The sequence below is a fragment of the Dendropsophus ebraccatus genome, chromosome 5 (assembly GCF_027789765.1).
Source record: "Dendropsophus ebraccatus isolate aDenEbr1 chromosome 5, aDenEbr1.pat, whole genome shotgun sequence".
Lineage (NCBI taxonomy): Eukaryota > Metazoa > Chordata > Amphibia > Anura > Hylidae > Dendropsophus > Dendropsophus ebraccatus.
The window spans coordinates 17,312,495-17,331,881 of NC_091458.1; the positions used below are offsets into that span (position 1 = coordinate 17,312,495).

At 43.9% G+C, this 19,387-nt stretch overlaps 1 protein-coding gene and 1 long non-coding RNA gene across 4 annotated transcripts in view; one reads left to right on the top strand and one right to left on the bottom strand.

Moving 5' to 3' along the window:
* Positions 1-14,417, top strand: part of TRPC6 (transient receptor potential cation channel subfamily C member 6) — a 106,379-nt gene extending 91,962 nt beyond the window's left edge. For all 3 annotated transcript variants that reach the window (XM_069969602.1, XM_069969601.1, XM_069969604.1), the window contains 3 exons: positions 9,742-9,825; positions 10,591-10,666; positions 11,533-14,417. In XM_069969602.1, the coding sequence (XP_069825703.1) occupies positions 9,742-9,825; positions 10,591-10,666; positions 11,533-11,672 (300 nt within the window). In that variant the 3' untranslated portion in view covers positions 11,673-14,417. The remainder of the gene's footprint in view (positions 1-9,741; positions 9,826-10,590; positions 10,667-11,532) is intronic.
* On the bottom strand, positions 615-7,254 carry LOC138792322 (uncharacterized). Its single transcript, XR_011363119.1, has 3 exons — positions 7,074-7,254; positions 3,316-3,545; positions 615-677 (listed from the first exon to the last, which is right to left on the bottom strand). It is a non-coding gene; the product is annotated as an uncharacterized lncRNA (long non-coding RNA).
* Positions 14,418-19,387: the final 4,970 nt, after the last annotated feature.

Consider the following 19,387-nt stretch of genomic DNA (forward strand, 5'->3'; position numbering starts at 1 on the left):
GCTCTGCCAATCACTGACCTAGATGGGACAGCACAGCAGCCAGTGATTGGCTGATCGTCCTGCCAGCAGTCAATAGGCTGAAGGACAACAGGGGACAAAAGGTAAGTATCTACTTTATTATTTTTACAGTGTCATCAGCCATCGGCCGTGCACCACTACACCTATTGGTAAGCGGCTGGCAGATGATGATTTAAATGTTTAGGTGACAAAGATAAGCCGATGATTGGCTCTGCAGGTTATAATCTGCCGAATCAGCCTAATTATCGCTGTGTCTTATGGTGCGTTTATACAGGCAGATTTATCTGACAGATTTTGGAAGCCAAAGCCAGGAATGGATTTAAAAAGAGGAGAAATCTCAGTCTTTCCTTTATGACCTGTTCCCTGTTTATGGTCTGTTCCTGGCTTTGGCTTCAAAAATCTGTCAGATAAATCTGCCTGTGTAAACGCACCAATAGGGCCATAAAAGAGGAATAGCGTTGAGCGGATTTGGCAGCATTCTCCAAACCTGAACACTCAGCAAGTTCGACAAGTTGCCTGAACACTACAATGGAACCACACAACAAATAGTTAATTCAGGAGAAATTTATAGACACTGGAGGACATCTTTTCTCAATCCCTCCGCTTGCTCGTGCCAATATTAGGGGGTATGGAAAATTCCTCCAAGACTTTGCAACACCCTAAAGAGATGAGGAGTGAGACTGATGTGAGTTGTGCACAATGGGGGAGATTTATCAAACATGGAGTAAAGTGAAACAGGCCCAGTTGCCCCTAGCAACCAATCAGATTCCACCTTTCATTCCTCACAGACTCTTTGGAAAATGAAAGGTGGAATCTGATTGGTTGCTAGGGGCAACTAAGCCAGTTTCACTTTACACCATGTTTGATAAATCTCCCCCAATGGGTCCTGTAACACCACCAATGACGGCCTCTATAGTGGAAACACCTCTGGATACCAGATACTTGTTTCATTGTTTCAGTCTGGCAAATTAATAAATTCCCAGTGAAACGTCTGAGTGAAAAGTCTCGGCAGCTCCAGAGATGATGCCTGTCAGCTGCCATTGTCTGTTGCTAGGCTGACGGCTGCACAGTATGACTATCCCAGATGTGATGAATGCAAATGCTTGCAGCGGGTCTGTGTGAGTTATTGTAATGAGGGAATCGAATAGGATACAATTTATGGTACTAAGACGGTGATTTGTATTAAACAAGGTTACCAGCCGCTGCCAGGACGTCCATTATTTAAGAGCAGCTCAGATCAATACTCATATTAACCCATCAATACGTTCCTGAGTCCATTGCTAATACCTTTTCTATATAGCTTTTATATCTTTTCTGACTTTTCCTCTAATTGTTATTTTTATTGTAGAGTTTATTAAGTAAGGCTATGTTCACACAATGTAAGTTTTATATTTGTCACGGCCGTTGTTGCCGACTTGCAACAACGTCCGTGATTAATACAAAACTTATGCTGTGCTACAGTCAATGGGATCCCTGCCGGAGTGTATACAGACATGTCAGTTTTGTGTGGCCGCTATTCATTGAATAGCTGCCGCACAACCCTGACAGGCCACACAATGGGGACTGAAGCTCCTGCCGCACTCTCCATTATGTTGAATGGTGAATTGGGATGTGGGCGCTCACAGATGCGCCTGCATCCCAATTCAACAGAAATGAAGATCATCCGGCCGATACTGCAGTACCTACAGGGATGATCTTCACTGACACCGGCCGTTCTGTGAAACAGCCAGGTCACAGAACGGCCGGTGTCATACAATGTGTGAAACTGGCCTAAGCGTGCGTTCACACTACGGAATCTGCGCGGATTCTGCCGCTCGCCCCCCACACTCCCACTTGACTTTCCACCCGTGCCATAGACTCCATTCTATGCTCAGGCAGACTATATGGGGGCAACTATGTGGGGCACTATATGGGGGGATTAGCTACTATGTGGGGCACTATATGGGGGGATTGGCTACTATGTGGGGCACTATATGGGGGCATTGGCAACTATGTGGGGCACTATATGGGGGATTAGCTACTATGTGGGGCACTATATGGGGGGATTGACTACTATGTGGGGCACTATATGAGGGGATTGGATACTATATAGGGCACTATAATTAGAATTGGATACTATATGGGGTACTATTCAGTCAGCAGCATGTGGTGACTGTAGGGGAGTGACTATGGAGGGTTGCTATCTTGTTTTTCTTGTGGAAACCCTGATGCGGCCCAGCCTCACCCAGACTCTACCTCCAGCGGCCCCCGGGTAAATTGAGTTTGAGACCCCTGATCTAAACAGACTGGACTACAGACTGATACATTGTAACAAACACTCTGAATATTTCTGCTGTACATTTGTTGATCTCACAGTCTCGTCTACACTGATTCATTGTGTCTATGAGATGCGTATATATAAAGCTCTGTGCAAAAGTGTAAAGAAAATGCTGCAGAGCAAGAAGCTTCCAGAAATAGAAGTGTTAGTAGGTTGTTGTTTTTTTTTAATCACTGAACAAATTGCAAAGTGAATGAATGAAATCTAAACAAAATCAGTATGTATTTTGACCAGCCTCCGTTTTTCTAGGTACAGGTGTATACAGTCAGGTGTATTACTAGCAATTTATGCCATATGGGTGATAATCATAGTCATTATTATCAATACTGTTTGTAGGTTGAAACCTAGACAGTACCTGAAACTGAAGCAGCTTAAACGTAGTTGGGAACAGCCAAACTCTGCTACAAGTATGGTTTGAGGTGATGGCCCCTTATAGTATTGGACCCCTCTTTGCAGCCTCCATATGATAGTATGCCCCTCTATACCCCATATATTATTATGCCTCTCTGTGTACCCCCCGTGTAGTTTAAGGCTCATCATCACAGCTTCCAGGTGCCTCATCACAGACTTCATATAGCATTAGGCCCCTCTGTGCACCCCATATAGTAATAGGCTCTTTTGTGCAGCCCCATTTAGTATTATGCTCCTCTGTGCAACCACCATATGATTTAAGGCCCCTCCATCCAGCCCGCATATAACATTAGGCCCCCCATGCAGCCCCTGTATAGTATTAGGCCTCTCTATGCAGCCCCTAAATAGTATTAGGCCACTATGCGCAGCCCCTGAATAGTATTAGGCCCCTCTGTCCTGTCCCTCTATAGTATTAGGCCCACCTTTGCAGCCCCGTATAGTATTAGGCCCCCCTATGCAGCTCCTATATAGTATTTATTCCCCATATAGTAACATACTACAGACACATCCTGTCAGTGTAGCTCATTCAACTGGTGTGCATCTTAATGTACAGTTGAATGTATACTCACCTGGGAAACCAGGAAAGATGTTGTGTGGGCTTGCAGGGCTATGGGATGGCTGTAGTGGCCCATATGTGGTGAAGACCTTGGAGCATGCGCCCCGGATGCCCTTTCTTTCAATCCAGTCCTGAGCAGGATCATGAGGTTTCCAATCATGATAGTCAGGATGATGACAAGTCAGTGATTGATTCCTTAAGGAGCTTTGATGTGCACGTTGAATTTAAGTCCATTAAGGTGACCTGTTCGAATATAAATAGATGTTAGAATAGGCAACAAATGTCTTTTCTTACCTTTTGACATGTGCTTAGATGAGAGTCACCAGATGGCCAGTTTAGAAAAGAAATGGTTACGGGCTCTCATGGGAGCGTTACATTAGAGATAGCAGTGGGATCAACCCTCCTAGTTTGGTAAGAATCCAATGAGACAAATTGGGACAACCAACTCAAGAGAAGTGAGGGAGCACTGATTCCATAAGCAACCATATAACAGCAAGAGGGCTAGCCTGCAAAGAGTTTACCTATAGGACCCCATACACAGAGAAATGCTGGGCCAACTCACTGCTTACTCTGTATTGCGGCTTCCCAACTCTTGCCTTTGAAAGAACATAGTAGGGCACGTTCAGTTGGAGCAAGTCCGATCCCATTCTTCTTAGATAAGTTACCACTAGATCTGGCAGCAGCTTCTCTCCACTAAAGACATATGCACACTCAGCCAAGCAGAGCATACATGTGCATCTCTGTTCTGTATAGATAACATATGATGATTGATAGCTATCGAAGGGTTAGGGTTAAATAAGGCTCCTTCTAAAGCCATACTGGCCCCAAAACACAAAGTCCAGATCAGAGCCCCCCATATTGTATTAGGTCCCTCTGGAGTAATAGGCTCCTCTGTGCAGCCCCCATAGAGTATTAGGCCACTCTGGGAACCCCTTATAGTAAAAGGCCCCTCTGTGCAGCTCCCATATAGTATTAGGCCACTCTGTTCACCCCCTATAGTAATAGACCGCTCTGTGCAGCCCCATATAGTATTAGGCCACTCTGTTCACCCCCTATAGTAATAGGCCCCTCTGTGCAGCCCCATATAATATTAAGCCACTATGTGCACCCCCTTTCTACTAGAAGGAGATATATTTATATCTAGTAGGTTGAGATGCAGTACCAGATGGGGCCTTAGGACAAGTGTGATGCTATTCTTGGAAGAAAGCAACAACTCCATTAAGTTGCATCTCCGTTCTTCAAGCATTGAAGCATTCAATAACCCAGAGGCAACAAAGGAAGAAATGAACACACACGGTGGTCATATAAAACCAGCATATGAATAAATGAATATTGTGGTTACACAAAGAGCCCGAAGCACAATCACGGCCATGTAAATATTTTACTACTGAAGCCAAGTGCAGATTGCATGGTAGATGAGAGGGCATATAGGCCGGAATTAGGGGGCCCTTCTCCAGTCTGTGCACATAGAGGGGCTCGGGGGGGGGGGGGGGGGGGTGACAGCTGCCCCAGAGCTGATTACGAGGAACCTGCAGTCGTGCATGAAAGACGTCGATTATAATACAGTAAATTACACAATAAAGGCGGCTGGTCTACAATGGGAGACATCACAGTGCAATCACATGGTCTGGGCAGATTGACTGGAATATATTTTGGCCCCAATTCTGTAAATACAGGAATGGAAATGATGTGCGGAGAATCTGTCACCATTGTTTGTCTACACAGAGACATCAGCCTGATCATAATGCTTAGGGCACTAATGATAAACGGAGACACGGATGCATCGAGCTGTACTGGCAGATATACTAAACATGATATAGTCATTTGGGGATGATGATATCATAGCTTGTTCTCTGTGGGTGTGCAAAAGAATGTTCTAGGTATTACATCAGGGTAGATACAATATAACTTTTAGGTTAGGGCCATACCCATACGTGTTCCATTCACTAAAGGATGTGCAGACAGAAAATCCACAACTAGTATGAGGCCCCTCTGTGCAGCCCCCATTTAATATTAGGCCCCTTTGTGCAACCCCCATTTAGTATTATGCCCCTTTGTGCAGCCCCATATAGGAGAGGGAGCGGAGCAAATTTATAGCAGCGATAAAGTGGGTGAGAATTACAAGATAGTGCTATATATAGCTCTAGACCCCTCTGTGCAGCCCCCATTTAGTATTAGGCCCCTCTGTGCAGCCCCCATTTAGTATGAGGCCCCTTTGTGCAGCCCCCATTCAGTATTAGGCCCTTTTGTGCAGCCCTACATAGGCGAGGGAGCAAAGGAAATCTATACTCTCTAGTTGGCTGCTGGTTAAAGTGAAGGCTGGAGCAACATCTGTTTCCATTTGTAGAGCGCCAACGTCCATTAATCAGCTGAGAACAGAGAGTCTCCTCTACATGGTTGGAACAATCCCTAGTGGGAGATGAGCGAGTATGTTGGTGTTAACCACTGTATGGAGATGATATCCAATCACAGCATAGGGATGTTATCCAGTTATGCTATAGTAGTGTCATTAAGTCACGGTATGGGGTGTTATCCAGTCACAGTATAGTGGTGTTCTCTAGTCAAACTACATCAGATCCATTGTGTTGGAATTTACCCAGAAGTTAGATGTGCTGTCTGTCTCCTGGAGCACCCCGTATGAACCTCTATGGGAGAAGAGCGGGCAGCCAGCTGGGGGGTGCTCGGGCAGGTACTCTGTCGGTGCCCCATCAGCTGGCCGGGAGTGCTGCACCCTCTGCAAATGCACAGGTCGCACACCCCAAAGGCCGGCCCTGAATATAGATATTTTGAAAAAAATTAAGTTCTTAGCAAATCATTTGATCAAATAGACTGTACCATCTCACCACATTAAGGTGACCTCAGAGAGATGGTTCCTACACTGTACACTGCCCTCTCCTGGGCTAATACTAAGCTCACACACAGGGCCCACAGGACCCATCTATTCTACTGGGGTGTCCAGTCTCACACAGGACACCCCACAGGGTGCCCAGTTTGTAGGCTTAGTATTAGCCCTGAGAGTCCATTGTCAGCATGGAAACCATCTCTCTGAGGTCACCTTACTGTGGTGAGATAAAACACTCTATTTGATTAAATGGTTTGTATAGCAGTTTTGCCATTCTAAATATCTCTATTATGTATACGGTGTGTCTTAGCATTTGCCGGTGCTGTTTCTCTCTTTTTTGTTGTTGTTATACATTAGAGGTATATAGTATGTCAGAAAGGGGCCGTCAGCTTTTATCCACTGAAGAGACATGATGTAATTGCTGATATCCCCCGCAGTATACAGTATATGATACATTATACCACGCTCACTGAAGTCCACTCAGCGTCTGCTGATAGGCCCCGGGTGCAAGTGCTGACCCATCTAAACTGCACTGAATGCAGCAGAAAGGGGTTGATGAAATGCTCTGCACAGGACCAGAAGCTCAGTGCAGAGATATACAGCGATCTGTGACTCCACCTAGTGGCCAGAAATATAATATCTACTGCCATATGCTGCTAAACCTAACAGCTAGCCTTTACCTGAGCAATGTGACTAAGACAGCTCTGTTCTTATCTGTCTCCTATCTATTTATGTATCTATCTATCTATCTATCTATCTCCTATCTATCTATCTATCTAATATTTATCTCCTATCTATCTATCTATCTATCTATCTATCTCCTATCTATCTATCTATCTATCTCCTATCTATCTTTCTATCCATCTATGATTTTATTCTGAGTTATCACACCACATGTACATAAACAAGCTGTAAATAATAAGGATTACCGTAGTTATAAAGCATTGTTTTGTCTGGCTCATTGTCGTCATCTGTATTGGTAGTAAGGGAGGATGTTGCTGATGTCACAGTGATCGCCGGTGATATTATTATGCACACAGCCGTAGTGATCGTGTAAATTAATAATAGTCACTCGTCACTTCTGAACAGGTTGCACTGTATATAGCATGCACATAGCTCAGCCGTGGTGTGTGACTGCCACCCAGTGGTGAAATTGCAGAACTAACTGAATGCTCTAGCACAGCACTTCTCAAACTTTGTCTACTGGAGCCCCATCAGAGCAAAGTGATACCGGGGCCTCACTAGACTGACGAAGAGGATGCCTGGGCCTCGCCGGGGCCTCACCAGACTGACCAAGAGGATGCTGGGTCCTCACCAGACTGACCAAGAAGATGCCGGGGCCTCACCAGACTGACCAAGAGGATGCTGGGTCCTCACCAGACTGACCAAGAGGATGCTGGGTCCTTACCAGACTGACCAAGAGGATGCTGGGTCCTCACCAGACTGACCAAGAGGATGCTGGGTCCTTACCAGACTGACCAAGAGGGTGCCGGGTCCTCACCAGACTGAGCAAAAGGATGCCTGGGCCTCACCAGACTGACCAAAAAGATGCCTGGGCCTCACCAGACTGACCAAGAGGATGCCTGGGCCTCACCAGACTGACCAAGAGGATGCCGGGGCCTCACCAGACTGACCAAGAGGATGACGGGGCCTCACCAGACTGACCAAGAGGATGCCTGGGCCTCACCAGACTGACCAAGAGGATGCCGGGGCCTCACCAGACTGACCAAGAGAATTCCAGGGCCTCACCATCTGTGGTGGAAGTTGATGCAAAAATAAATACTATAGCCCACTTGTCTCTTACACTGTGTATAACATAAAAAAGTACAAAATGAGTCAATAATGTTCCTTAACCAGAAGTCGTTGCAGCCAGGGAAAGGGCCTTGCAGCTTAGACGGCCACTCTAGCACCAACAGCTAGGGGGCGCCTCAGAGATTGTAATCCAGTAGCCGCTATCTTCCATGGATGCTAGTCATCATGGTAATAATATTACTTACATGAACAGCCCGTTTTGCAGAGATGTTCTCTTCCAGTAATGTGGATGACACTTTAACCTCCCCAGGAAGATTCGGATTTTGTAAATCATAATTCTGTCTGCAAAAGACCATCCCTTAACCTGACATTTATTTAGGGTCTGATTTAGGAGGTCTGGCCTCTGGTCTATATCTTTTTACAGGTCAGGCCTCTGGTATGTATCTGCTTATGGGTCTGGTCTGTGGTCTGTTTAAGTTTATGAGTGTGGTCTGTAGTCTTTATCACTATAGGTGTCTGATCTGTGGTGTATATCAGTGTAGGTGTCTGGTCTGTGGTGTATATCAGTGTAGGTGTCTGGTCTGTGGTGTATATCAGTGTAGGTGTCTGGCCTGTGGTCTATATCAGTGTAGGTGTCTGGTCTGTGGTCTATATCAGTGTAGGTGTCTGGCCTGTGGTCTATATCAGTGTAGGTGTCTGGCCTGTGGTCTGTATCAGTGTAGGTGTCTGGTCTGTGGTCTGTATCAGTGTAGGCGTCTGGTCTGTGGTGTATATCAGTGTAGGCGTCTGGTCTGTGGTGTATATCAGTGTAGGCGTCTGGTCTGTGGTGTATATCAGTGTAGGTGTCTGGTCTGTGGTGTATATCAGTGTAGGTGTCTGGTCTGTGGTCTGTATCAGTGTAGGTGTCTGGTCTGTAGTTTATATATGTGTAGGTGTCTGGTTTGTGGTGTATATCAGTGTAGGTGTCTGGTCTGTGGTCTATATCAGTGTAGGTGTCTGGTCTGTGGTCTATATCAGTGTAGGTGTCTGGTCTGTGGTCTATCAGTGTAGGTGTCTGGTCTGTATCAGTGTAGGTGTCTGGTCTGTGGTCTGTATCAGTGTAGGTGACTGGTCTGTAGTTTATATATGTGTAGGTGTCTGGGTTGTGGTGTATATCAGTGTAGGTGTCTGTTCTGTGGTGTATATCAGTGTAGGTGTCTGGTCTGTGGTGTATATCAGTGTAGGTGTCTGGTCTGTGGTGTATATCAGTGTAGGCGTCTGGTCTGTGGTGTATATCAGTGTAGGTGTCTGGTCTCTATCAGTGTAGGTGTCTGATCTGTGGTCTATATCAGTGTATGTGTCTGATCTGTGGTCTATATCAGTGTAGGTGTCTGGTCTGTGGTCTATCAGTGTAGGTGTCTGGTCTATCAGTGTAGGTGTCTGATCTGTGGTCTATATCAGTGTAGGTGTCTGGTCTGTGGTGTATATCAGTGTAGGTGTCTGGTCTGTATCAGTGTAGGTGTCTGATCTGTGGTCTATATCAGTGTAGGCATCTGGTCTGTGGTATATATCAGTGTAGGTGTCTGGTCTGTATCAGTGTAGGTGTCTGATCTGTGGTCTATATCAGTGTAGGTGTCTGGTCTGTGGTGTATATCAGTATAGGTGTCTGATCTGTGGTATATATCAGTGTAGGTGTCTGGTCTGTGGCATATATCAGTGTAGGTGTCTGGTCTGTGGTCTATATGAGTTCTCCATTCTGTAAAGATGACAAGTATGACTTACAGTATATATTATATATGACTTATTTTATTGATGTGATACCTACATAATCACAGTAACAGGGATTTGTGTTTCATTCACTTGCAGCTCGGTCACAGTAAACACTCGAGCATAAGAAGTTCTGAAGATGGCAACCTGAACAACATCAGTCACCCGCCCACCAGATATCAGGTAACCTGTCAGCTTTCTGAGGACATTGCTATGATCAGAGGCTGGCCATACACATTTGATAAGTGTTGACCAACCCGCTGACAATGGTGAGACTGGTTAACCACCCAATGTGTATGGTGGCATCCTGATACTCCCCAATGGCAGCTATTAAGCTCATGCTTTTAAAAAAAAAAAAAAAAGAGAAAAACCGACGCATTTCTAATGTCTTATGCTTCCTTATTCATGCCTGTAAAAATGTCCTTCAATCCGTATTATAAGAGAAGACCTGGTCAGCAAAATATGATCCTTCAGGCAATCCAGGTGTAATGTATAGCTGACAATAAATAGCTCCAGTGCTTCTTCGGGGCAGCCATGTGTCTGTTCTAATGGTCCCGGATAGGGAATAGGAGCCGTTCTGTCAGCTATACATTACACCCGGACTGCCTTGGGGAATGACATTTTGCTGACAATGTCTTATTTTATTGACGTCTTCTTTAATATTGCTGGACGTTTTTATATCCATTACCAAGGACGCATAAGACATGTGAAACGCGTCGGTTACACTGCAAAAGCATGGAATAATGATTGGATGTGGTTTATGGGGCTGGAGAATGTTTCTGCTATTACTCCATAGGGAGAAATTTTGTATTTTTGTATGCTCCACTCCTTATCTTATGTCTTATATGACATGGTGGTGTGGATTACTGTTTGGTCCTTGGTAAGGGTCTGATGAAGGTCTGATCAGGGTCTGCATCAATCTCTATTGAAAATCTTTCTTTCTCATAGAAAATAATGAAGCGACTTATCAAACGATATGTGCTCAAAGCGCAGGTGGACAAGGAAAGCGATGAAGTCAATGAAGGTGAGTCTTCCATGTAATAAAGATATCTACCCCTCCTCCTGAATGGTGTATATTATAGTCAGTGGATAAATAGTATGTAACCAACCCCCAAGTTGCCCCTAGTGGTGGATAGCTAGAATACGAAGATTAACGTTTTGCTAATTTGGAGCTACAGTACAGATAAAAAAAAAAACTGAGCTCCAAAACTTTTAAATGAAAAAAACTTAGGGTTTGTCTAAATCACTTTATTGTGATTTATTTTGTAGAAATCAGTACAGGAGCAGGGGCTATTGTCAATGAAAGGAGTCCCTGCTTCTGTACTTACACTGTATGCTTGCTGCTCAGTTCATGATTGCCACCCAGAGGTAAGCAACAGTACTGCATGCCCAGCCTAGGGAACGCTCAGTCAACGGTGTGTGCCAAGTGGCTCAATGAGTAGTTTCCACAATGCCAAGCAACCTAAGGGCCTGTTCACACTGATATGTCAATTCTTTGAGCGGAGAGCACAAGGCACAAGCCCTCCCATAGACACACTGTTTGACACTGAGGCAAGCAGAATTCTGCTGCAGAGAGCTCTGCCGTGGGATTCTGCCAAATATGCTTAGTGTGAAAAGGCCCTAAGAAGTGAAGCAGGTTCCTGACATGGACAGAGATGGCAGCAGAGAGCACTGTGTCAGACTGGAAAGAATACACCACTTCCTGCAGGACATACAGTGGCTGATAAGTACTGGAAGACTTGAGATTTTTACATAGAAGTAAATTACAAATCTATATAACTTTCTAACACCAGTTAATTTGAAAGGAGATTTTTGCCGGAGTACCCCTTAATGTTCTGACTGTATGTATCATAGACAAATATCTGCAAATGATGTCATTGTTCTTTACAGGTGAACTGAAGGAAATAAAGCAAGATATTTCAAGTCTGCGTTATGAGCTCCTTGAAGAGAAGACACACAACACAGAGGACCTTGCAGAACTCATTCGAAAACTTGGGGAAAGGTTATCTATAGACCCTAAGAAACCATAGCGGGCCAATAAGCCTGGCAATGTTCCTCCTGGCCTATCCGCTGCCTTAGTTCACCATACTGACCCCTCTTCTGCTGGAGGACCTCATCTACTGGATGTCACTAAGCTCACCTCTTTGTCTTCTGTATTAAGCTGCTCTTTTTTTCCACTATATAGTGAGTGGCAAGACCATTGTTTGTTCCCGATATTCTTCAAGGAAAGGCTGGACTTGTCCTGTGAGGTCATCCATGGTGGAACGGCCCCAGGTTCCCATAGCTCTAGACGACATCATGGATCTCCTGCTCGTATGGTTCTGCTCTTGCTACCATGTTATCAACTGGTGCTGATGGCACTGCCAGGCTTAGACCAAAGAAGGATCTGGGAAGAAACCTATCAGGATCTTTCCATGTTCCAAATATTAGCCCGAAATGTCTATATACTATTCTATCATTGTGCCATTATATCCAAATACCCTTATGAGAAACGGAAATAGCCCTTTAGGGTTTCAGGTTTTTCATATAGTGAATTGGGCGAGATGAGTGAGTTTATTAAAAACTAAGGAAATTAATTTTTTTTTTTTTTTTTTTAAAGTGTGGTGTCTAACCGATCCCAAGAAACTGGAAAAAATTGACCCTAAAGTCAGAGAGTGAATGGAATACTGACTGAGCACCGTTCATTCCAGGGAATCTTGTACCCATTACCCCTAAGAACTCTCTACTCTGTAACATACCCTTCTGTGTATTATACATCCTGTTTCTGCTGCACACTCTAGCTAGGAATTCAGACTTTATCTTCCTCCCACCAATGTTGTACTATAACCCTTTGGTACACCCACATACTGAGGGGAAGATAACGTGAGCAGAATTGCTGGCTAGAGTGTACAGCAGGAACAGGAAGTCCATTACAGGATCTACATTTGGCATGGAGTTGGGATGATGAAGACAGTAGAGTAGACAGTAAGATTCAGAAGTAAAAGGGAACCATAAAAGACCACAGAAAGGTAGTAAAATAACTTAATTTGTCAATATATACTAAATTATTAGACAGTTAAAAATAGAGTTCATTATTGCAAAACCCCTTTAAGTTTGGGACCCTAACACAGGATCAGTAAAACAAAAGACCAGAAGAGCTTATTTGAGCACTATGCCCTTTGATTTTTGCTCAGTTATCGATCAGCGGGGTCTCAGCACCCGGACCCCCACCAGTCAAGCTTGTGAATGTAATATTTACCCTATAAAGACTTTGATCACATTTTCCTGAAAGTTCTTTAAGGAGGTGGAGTCTGGGATCATACAGAGCGGCACACAGTAGTGGGCATGCTGTAGTGGGCGTGCTGTGCCAACACAACATTACATAGACGTACAGCCCGCCATCTATCAAAACTGCAGAGAAGATATAGACCTTAATAGTGTAAAAATCATTCAACTATTTTCCCCCAAGAAAATAATATAATAGTGCAACCTAATATACAGAACTACATTGTGTTCTATGCAGTCAGTACAGCACCAACCGGCTTCATTAGAGACAGACTGGTTGCTGTGGAAATGCCCCCTAGCAACTACAGCCTTTGAGGTTATCATTAATTATATCCCTAGTAACCAGTCAGCCTTTGCTATCTCTGGTCCTTAGAGGAAGTGTGACTTGACACGATTCTGTTTCTATACTGGTTGCTATGGAAACCACCTAGCCATTGACGTTGTCAGGAATTGTATGCCTAGCAACCAGTCTATCTTTGTTTTCTGTAGTCTGTAGGTGGAGGCTGAATTGTCTCTACTCAAGCCTGATTGACTGGTTGCCATGGAAACATGACCTAGCAACTACAGCCTTTGAGCTTGTCAGGAAGTGTATCCATAGCAACCAATCCATCCTTGTTTTCTCTTATCTTTAGGTGAAGTCTGAACTGAAACTGCTCTGTTTGCTAGACTGGTTGCTATGGAAACACAGCCTAGCAACTACAGTCTTTGAGGTTGTCAGGAACCATAGCAACCAGTCTGTCTTTGTTTTTTGTAGTCTATAGTAGAAATCTGAATTGGTACTACTCTATATGATATACCTGTTGCTAAGAAAACATGACTTAGTAACTACAGCCTTTAAAGTTGTCAGGAAGCGTGTGCCTAGCAACCAATCTGTCCTTGTTTTCCCTGGTCTTTAGATGAAGTTTGAGTTGGATTTGCTCTAGGTATACATAGGCACAGGCCATGGGTTTACAGTATCTTAAAGGGGTTATCCAGGTTTAAAAAAACATGGCTGCTTTCTTCCAGAAACAGCGCCACCCTTGTCGTCAGACTGGGCATGGTATTGCAGCTCAATTCCACTGAAGTGTATGGAGCTGAATTGTAATACCACACAGAACCTGAGGATAGGGGTTGCGCTGGTTTGCAAAAAAGCAGCGGTGCTTTTTCTAATCCTGGATAGCCCCTTGAAATGATCATCATATTTAACCATCTTTAAGTGATTTCTCTCCAAAGAACATATCTGCCAGACCTCAGATCTATAAGAAGCACCTGTAACCGCCATCATTTATACCACACCGGGAATATGATGTCATCGGTCCTGTAGGATGAAATCATTTAGTGACCCCCCCCCCCCCCCCAAATTGTATCGATGCTTATCTAGAGGAAGCCATATACATTATCTACAAGACGTATGATAGCCGATCATTGTAATATAACTACAAACTGCAAATACTATACAGTATACATAGTAAGAAGATCTATCTTATACATATAAGCTTAATGTACAGAACACAAAGTTGTATTTTATTTTGTAAAACCAAGATATTAAAGCTTTATTGAATAAACCAAGAAAAATCTGTGTACCGTGTTTTATTGTAAGGCCGACACAGGTATATATTGTTGTAATACAAGTCAATGGGAAAGCCAGATATAGTGATGTCAGAGGTGAGGGTTATACGGTGATGAGCTGCGAGTGTGTTCGCCTTTAGGGGCGGAGCTTAAAATGTTCGGGGATTTGGCATTCGGTAAGTGATGTGTGCTTCTAATATTCTTATAATTTACAGGAAGATTGACATTATGCCGTATGTCGGATCAGTAAGTGAGAATCACAGATCAGGAAGATTGACATTATGCCGTATGCCGTATCAGGAAGTGAGAATCACAGATCAGGAGTGCAGGAGGACAGTGACAGAAACCTTTCTATACAGCAGTGTGTATAGCTGAGTGTAAGTGCAGACACAATATAGCAGTAGTGTGTATAGCTGAGTGTAAGTGCAGACACATTATAGCAGCAGTGTGTATAGCTGAGTGTAAGTGCAGACACATTATAGCAGTAATGTGTATAGCTGAGTGTGAGCGCAGGCACATTATAGCAGCAGTGTGTATAGCTGAGTGTAAGTGCAGGCACATTATAGCAGCAGTGTGTATAGCTGAGTAAGTGCAGACACATTATAGCAGTAGTGTGTATAGCTAAGTGTAAGTGCAGACACATTATAGCAGTAGTGTGTATAGCTAAGTGTGAGTGCAGGCACATTATAGCAGCGGTGTGTATAGCTGAGTGTAAGTGCAGACACATTATAGCAGCTGTGTGTATAGCCAAGTGTAAGTGCAGACACATTATAGCAGTAGTGTGTATAGCTGAGTGTAAGTGCAGGCACATTATAGCAGAAATGGAGAGGATGGGAAACACAAGGACTGACAGAGACTGCAGGGAGCATGAAGGAATGAGCAGGACAGATGTGGGCACAGTATAACAGCAATCTCTGTCCGGGGAGAGAGGGGTTACAGCTATGGAGAGACAACCTCAACAGTCCTGTCCCCTGATGCAAGCCCCAGCCTGAAGTGGATCTGCTATGATTTGGAAGGTGAGGGAGACTTCCTGGGCCAGAGTACAGGGCTGTAGACCACGCTCTGCAGGCCATGCCCCTCCCCCACTCCCCCTCCCACCCAGTACATGGAGCTCTTAAACCAAAGCAATGCTCTTAAACCAAGTTACAATTCTGAAAAACTGTGAGCTCTCCTTGCAAAGCGCTCTTAATCCAAACTACTCTTAAACCAAGGTACCACTGTATATCCAAAAAAGGTATCATGATGTAATATGTCCATGATGTCACGCCATGCAGAATGATACCAATCTATGGAAACCGTGTTTTGGAATTTGAATTTCTGTGTCTTTTCTTCAGCAAATACATAGTTGCCAACATCGCGAATGATAAAATTAGGATATTTAAAGGGATACTCTGGAGAAAAGTTCAGACTGCAACCAATGAGAACGAGCTGGGAGAAGTCCATGTGCAGTGTATTCTCTCTCCCCGCCCTGTGTCTTGGACGCCCCTATAGACTTACATTACACGGCCATAACACAGAGCCGGAGGAGAAGGTACTGATCACAGACTTTCCCCAGCTCGTTCTCCTGATCGGTCGCAGTCTGAACATTTTTTTTTTTTTTATAATGACAGATGAGGTACGCTTTAATTTTGCAGCCCGCTTCAAGGAATTGTCTGGGCAAAATCTGGGTTGTAGTAGAGCTGTATTTGTCACCTGCCTGTTCTTTTATCTTTGCAATTTACAGAAAAAAGCTTTGTAAGCGCTCACTCGTTATTAAATTCCCCCCTGCACCTGCCGGATTTTCAATATGGCCGGACTTCTCCTTTAACCAATGGAGAAGGAAAAGGTTAATGATAAACAAAATTGGATCTTGATTATTGAGAGATGATGCGGAAGGAGTCAGGCAGGTAAGGCCAAGGCGACACAGCAGATGTTATCGCTTGACAGGAAGATTGCTTTGATCTAAGCGAATGGTGTTATGTTGTGACATTCAACTAAATGGTACAAAAAAATCCATCTTTATAGCGATACTGTCATTTATCAAAGCTTTCAACTGGACATCCAGATGTGGTGTCCCACCACGGGTGTTATTAGTTTATACACCACTCGCAAAAGCCTGTACTACAAGTTAACGTGGTAATGATGCACTTTCACTTCGCACACATCCCACCGCACACATCCCACCATCCCGGCTTCCCCGCGCCAGCGCCGTTCTATCCATGTGAAACACTTGAAGCGAATGTACTGATGGTACATTCACTTCAAATCCCCATAGAAAACCTCTCCTGTTCTGGACAGTTCCTGACATGGACAGAGGTGGCAGCAGAGAGCACTGTGTCAGACTGGAAAGAATGCACCACTTCCTGCAGGACATACAGCAGCTGATAAGTATGGGAAGACTTGAGATTTTTAAATAGGAGTAAGTTACAAATCTATTTAACTTCCTGTAACCAGTTGATTTAAAAGAAAAAGATTTTCGCCGGAGTACCCCTTTAAGTTCAAGTAAAGTTCAGCATTATTTAAAGTGGGACTGTCATCGCAACCGGCACCTCAAACTAGTCCGGTACTATCTGGTTGGGTAGGTGTTACCACTCCTGGCCACCAAGACAAGTAGCCCCAAAACACCAGAGGCCACCGGCTGGTTCAACACCAGTATCCAGCAGCCCCGGCCACGGCATATACAGCTCCATAGCATTATTATATATAGTGCTCACATAGTGCCATACATTGCATCCATACAGCCTCGGTAATACTGCCTTATTAGAGGTACACTGTGGACACATAGGATACTTCACCGCTTGTCAGATAAACCGCAATCTATTTCATTTTAGAATAAATAAAGGATCTGTCAAGAACAGGACACAGCTTATTATTTCCTAATGATTTGTGGCTCAGTTCTCACATTTTCATAAAGTTTTTCCAATAACAAAAAAAATTAAAAAGCTTTTTTTTTGTAATGGTAGAGGGCGCCATCTAGTGTCTCCAGAATGTAACTCCATGTGTGTCAGTGTGTGCAGCCAGTCTCCCGATCAGCCGCATCAGCTTTATCCATTCATATAGCAATTTAGGAACATGCAAGGCGAGTATTTTCCACTACTATATTATATATATATATATATATATATATATATATATATATATATATATATATATATATAATGACTCACATTAAAGCTAGGGCTACCAAATATTTTGGTCGGGTGACATGAATGCAATTTCCTTTCTCATTGTAGCTAAAAAAGAAAAATCTTTATGGAAATAGAATTTCCTTTTTTTTTTATATTGGATTTAATTTTTCTATTTTCACTTACCAATGAAACGTAGCTCTTTTAAAAAAATTTTTTTTAACAAGGCCAGACCAGTTCCAGATTGGCAGCCCTTCAGTTCCTGACACTGGTGGCAGCAGAGAGGCCCTTTAAAGGTGTTTTGTTCATGTGTATTCCCAGGGGTGGACGGTAAACACTGAAACACTGTATCTTGTGCCCGACCACCATTGATGGGCTACCTGGAGAATAGGCTATCAATTTTAAAAAGTTGGTGCACCACCTTAAATTTGGGTTTACCTGATTTAGCTGATGTGGCAGGCATGGGTTTCCAGCCATATTGATTATTATTCCACCACAGAATATCTAATTCAAAGTGTTATCACATCTGTGTACAGGATATCATAGCTCTAGCCATGCAAGTACTGTATTACATAAATCTGTATGGTCGCCATGTATCCCCTTCCAGGCAGTGGTTCAAAACCTGTTTGTCTGAAGTGTGGGGGCATAAGAAAGGGTCATTAAGGGGAACTCCCATATGAAGATGTGTGGTGTCCCACCACGGGTGTTACTAGTATGTTACATCCTTCGCAAAAGTCTGTACTTCAATTATTTATTATTATTATTTTGCCACAAGATGTCACTATTGTATGTAACTGTACTTATGTTTTGCACAGCTGCAGGTAACCAAAGGGTTATTGTTTATTGTGATCTGTGCACCAATGAGGACCTTCTCTTCTTCTCTACCTGTTCCTGAGCTCCTTTCTTTTCTATGCTTTCTTTTCCACCACTCTCAGGGGATATTACACCACCTGTAGGAAGTTGTCACATGGGGAGAGGAAGTGGTCCAACTGGGCCCTGGCTTTCTCCAGAACTAGTCAGTCTTAGTCAGGTTCCTGTGTAGAGCAGATGCACATGGAAGATCCAGACACCAGTTTCTTGAAAGCAGCACTTCCACACACCATGCAGTGTTAAGCTACTCAAGGAAGAGGATAAGTCAGAGAAACCCCAACCCACACCGGGAACAAGTCTAAAGGTGCAGGATGATATCCTATAACAGAGGAGCTGATCCGGATCTCGCAGTGCGGGTGTAACCAAGAAATCTTGGCCACTCTGCTCAACCCAGGTGACGAGGTCTGGGGCTTGTGTCAACCTCACAGGACGGGTCACCCGACACTGGTAGGCAAAAGGTGGCATAGCGACAAAGGTCGAAACAAGGTAAACGTCTACTTTCAAGTCTTCAGTATTCTACTTCTTTTTCTTCTTCTAAAGTTCCGTCAGAGCACACTTCTACCTTGGGTTGGGACTCTCACAACACACTCCTCTCTACTACTCTAAACCTGCAGTACAAATTCCTCTTCACTGTTCTGGACTCACAGCGCAGACTCCTCTCAAATACTCTCAGCTCTACTACTCTAAAGGTCCTCAGTACAGCTCCTGTCTTGTCAAGTCTACAGTCTGCTATCAGCTATTGTACAAAGTATTTCTGTAGTAAAGAAGATTTTTTTATGCTAACGGGACTCAGTGGTTATTGTTCCAGCACCTACACAGTAGATACCTCACCCTTGGGTCATATCCCCTTTCTGTGGGTGGTGGTGGAAAGAATACAGCTCGCCACTCTAGACATTCCAGGAACAGGAATGGAGAGGATGGAAAACAGAAAGGCTGACAGAGACTGTCCCCTGATGCAA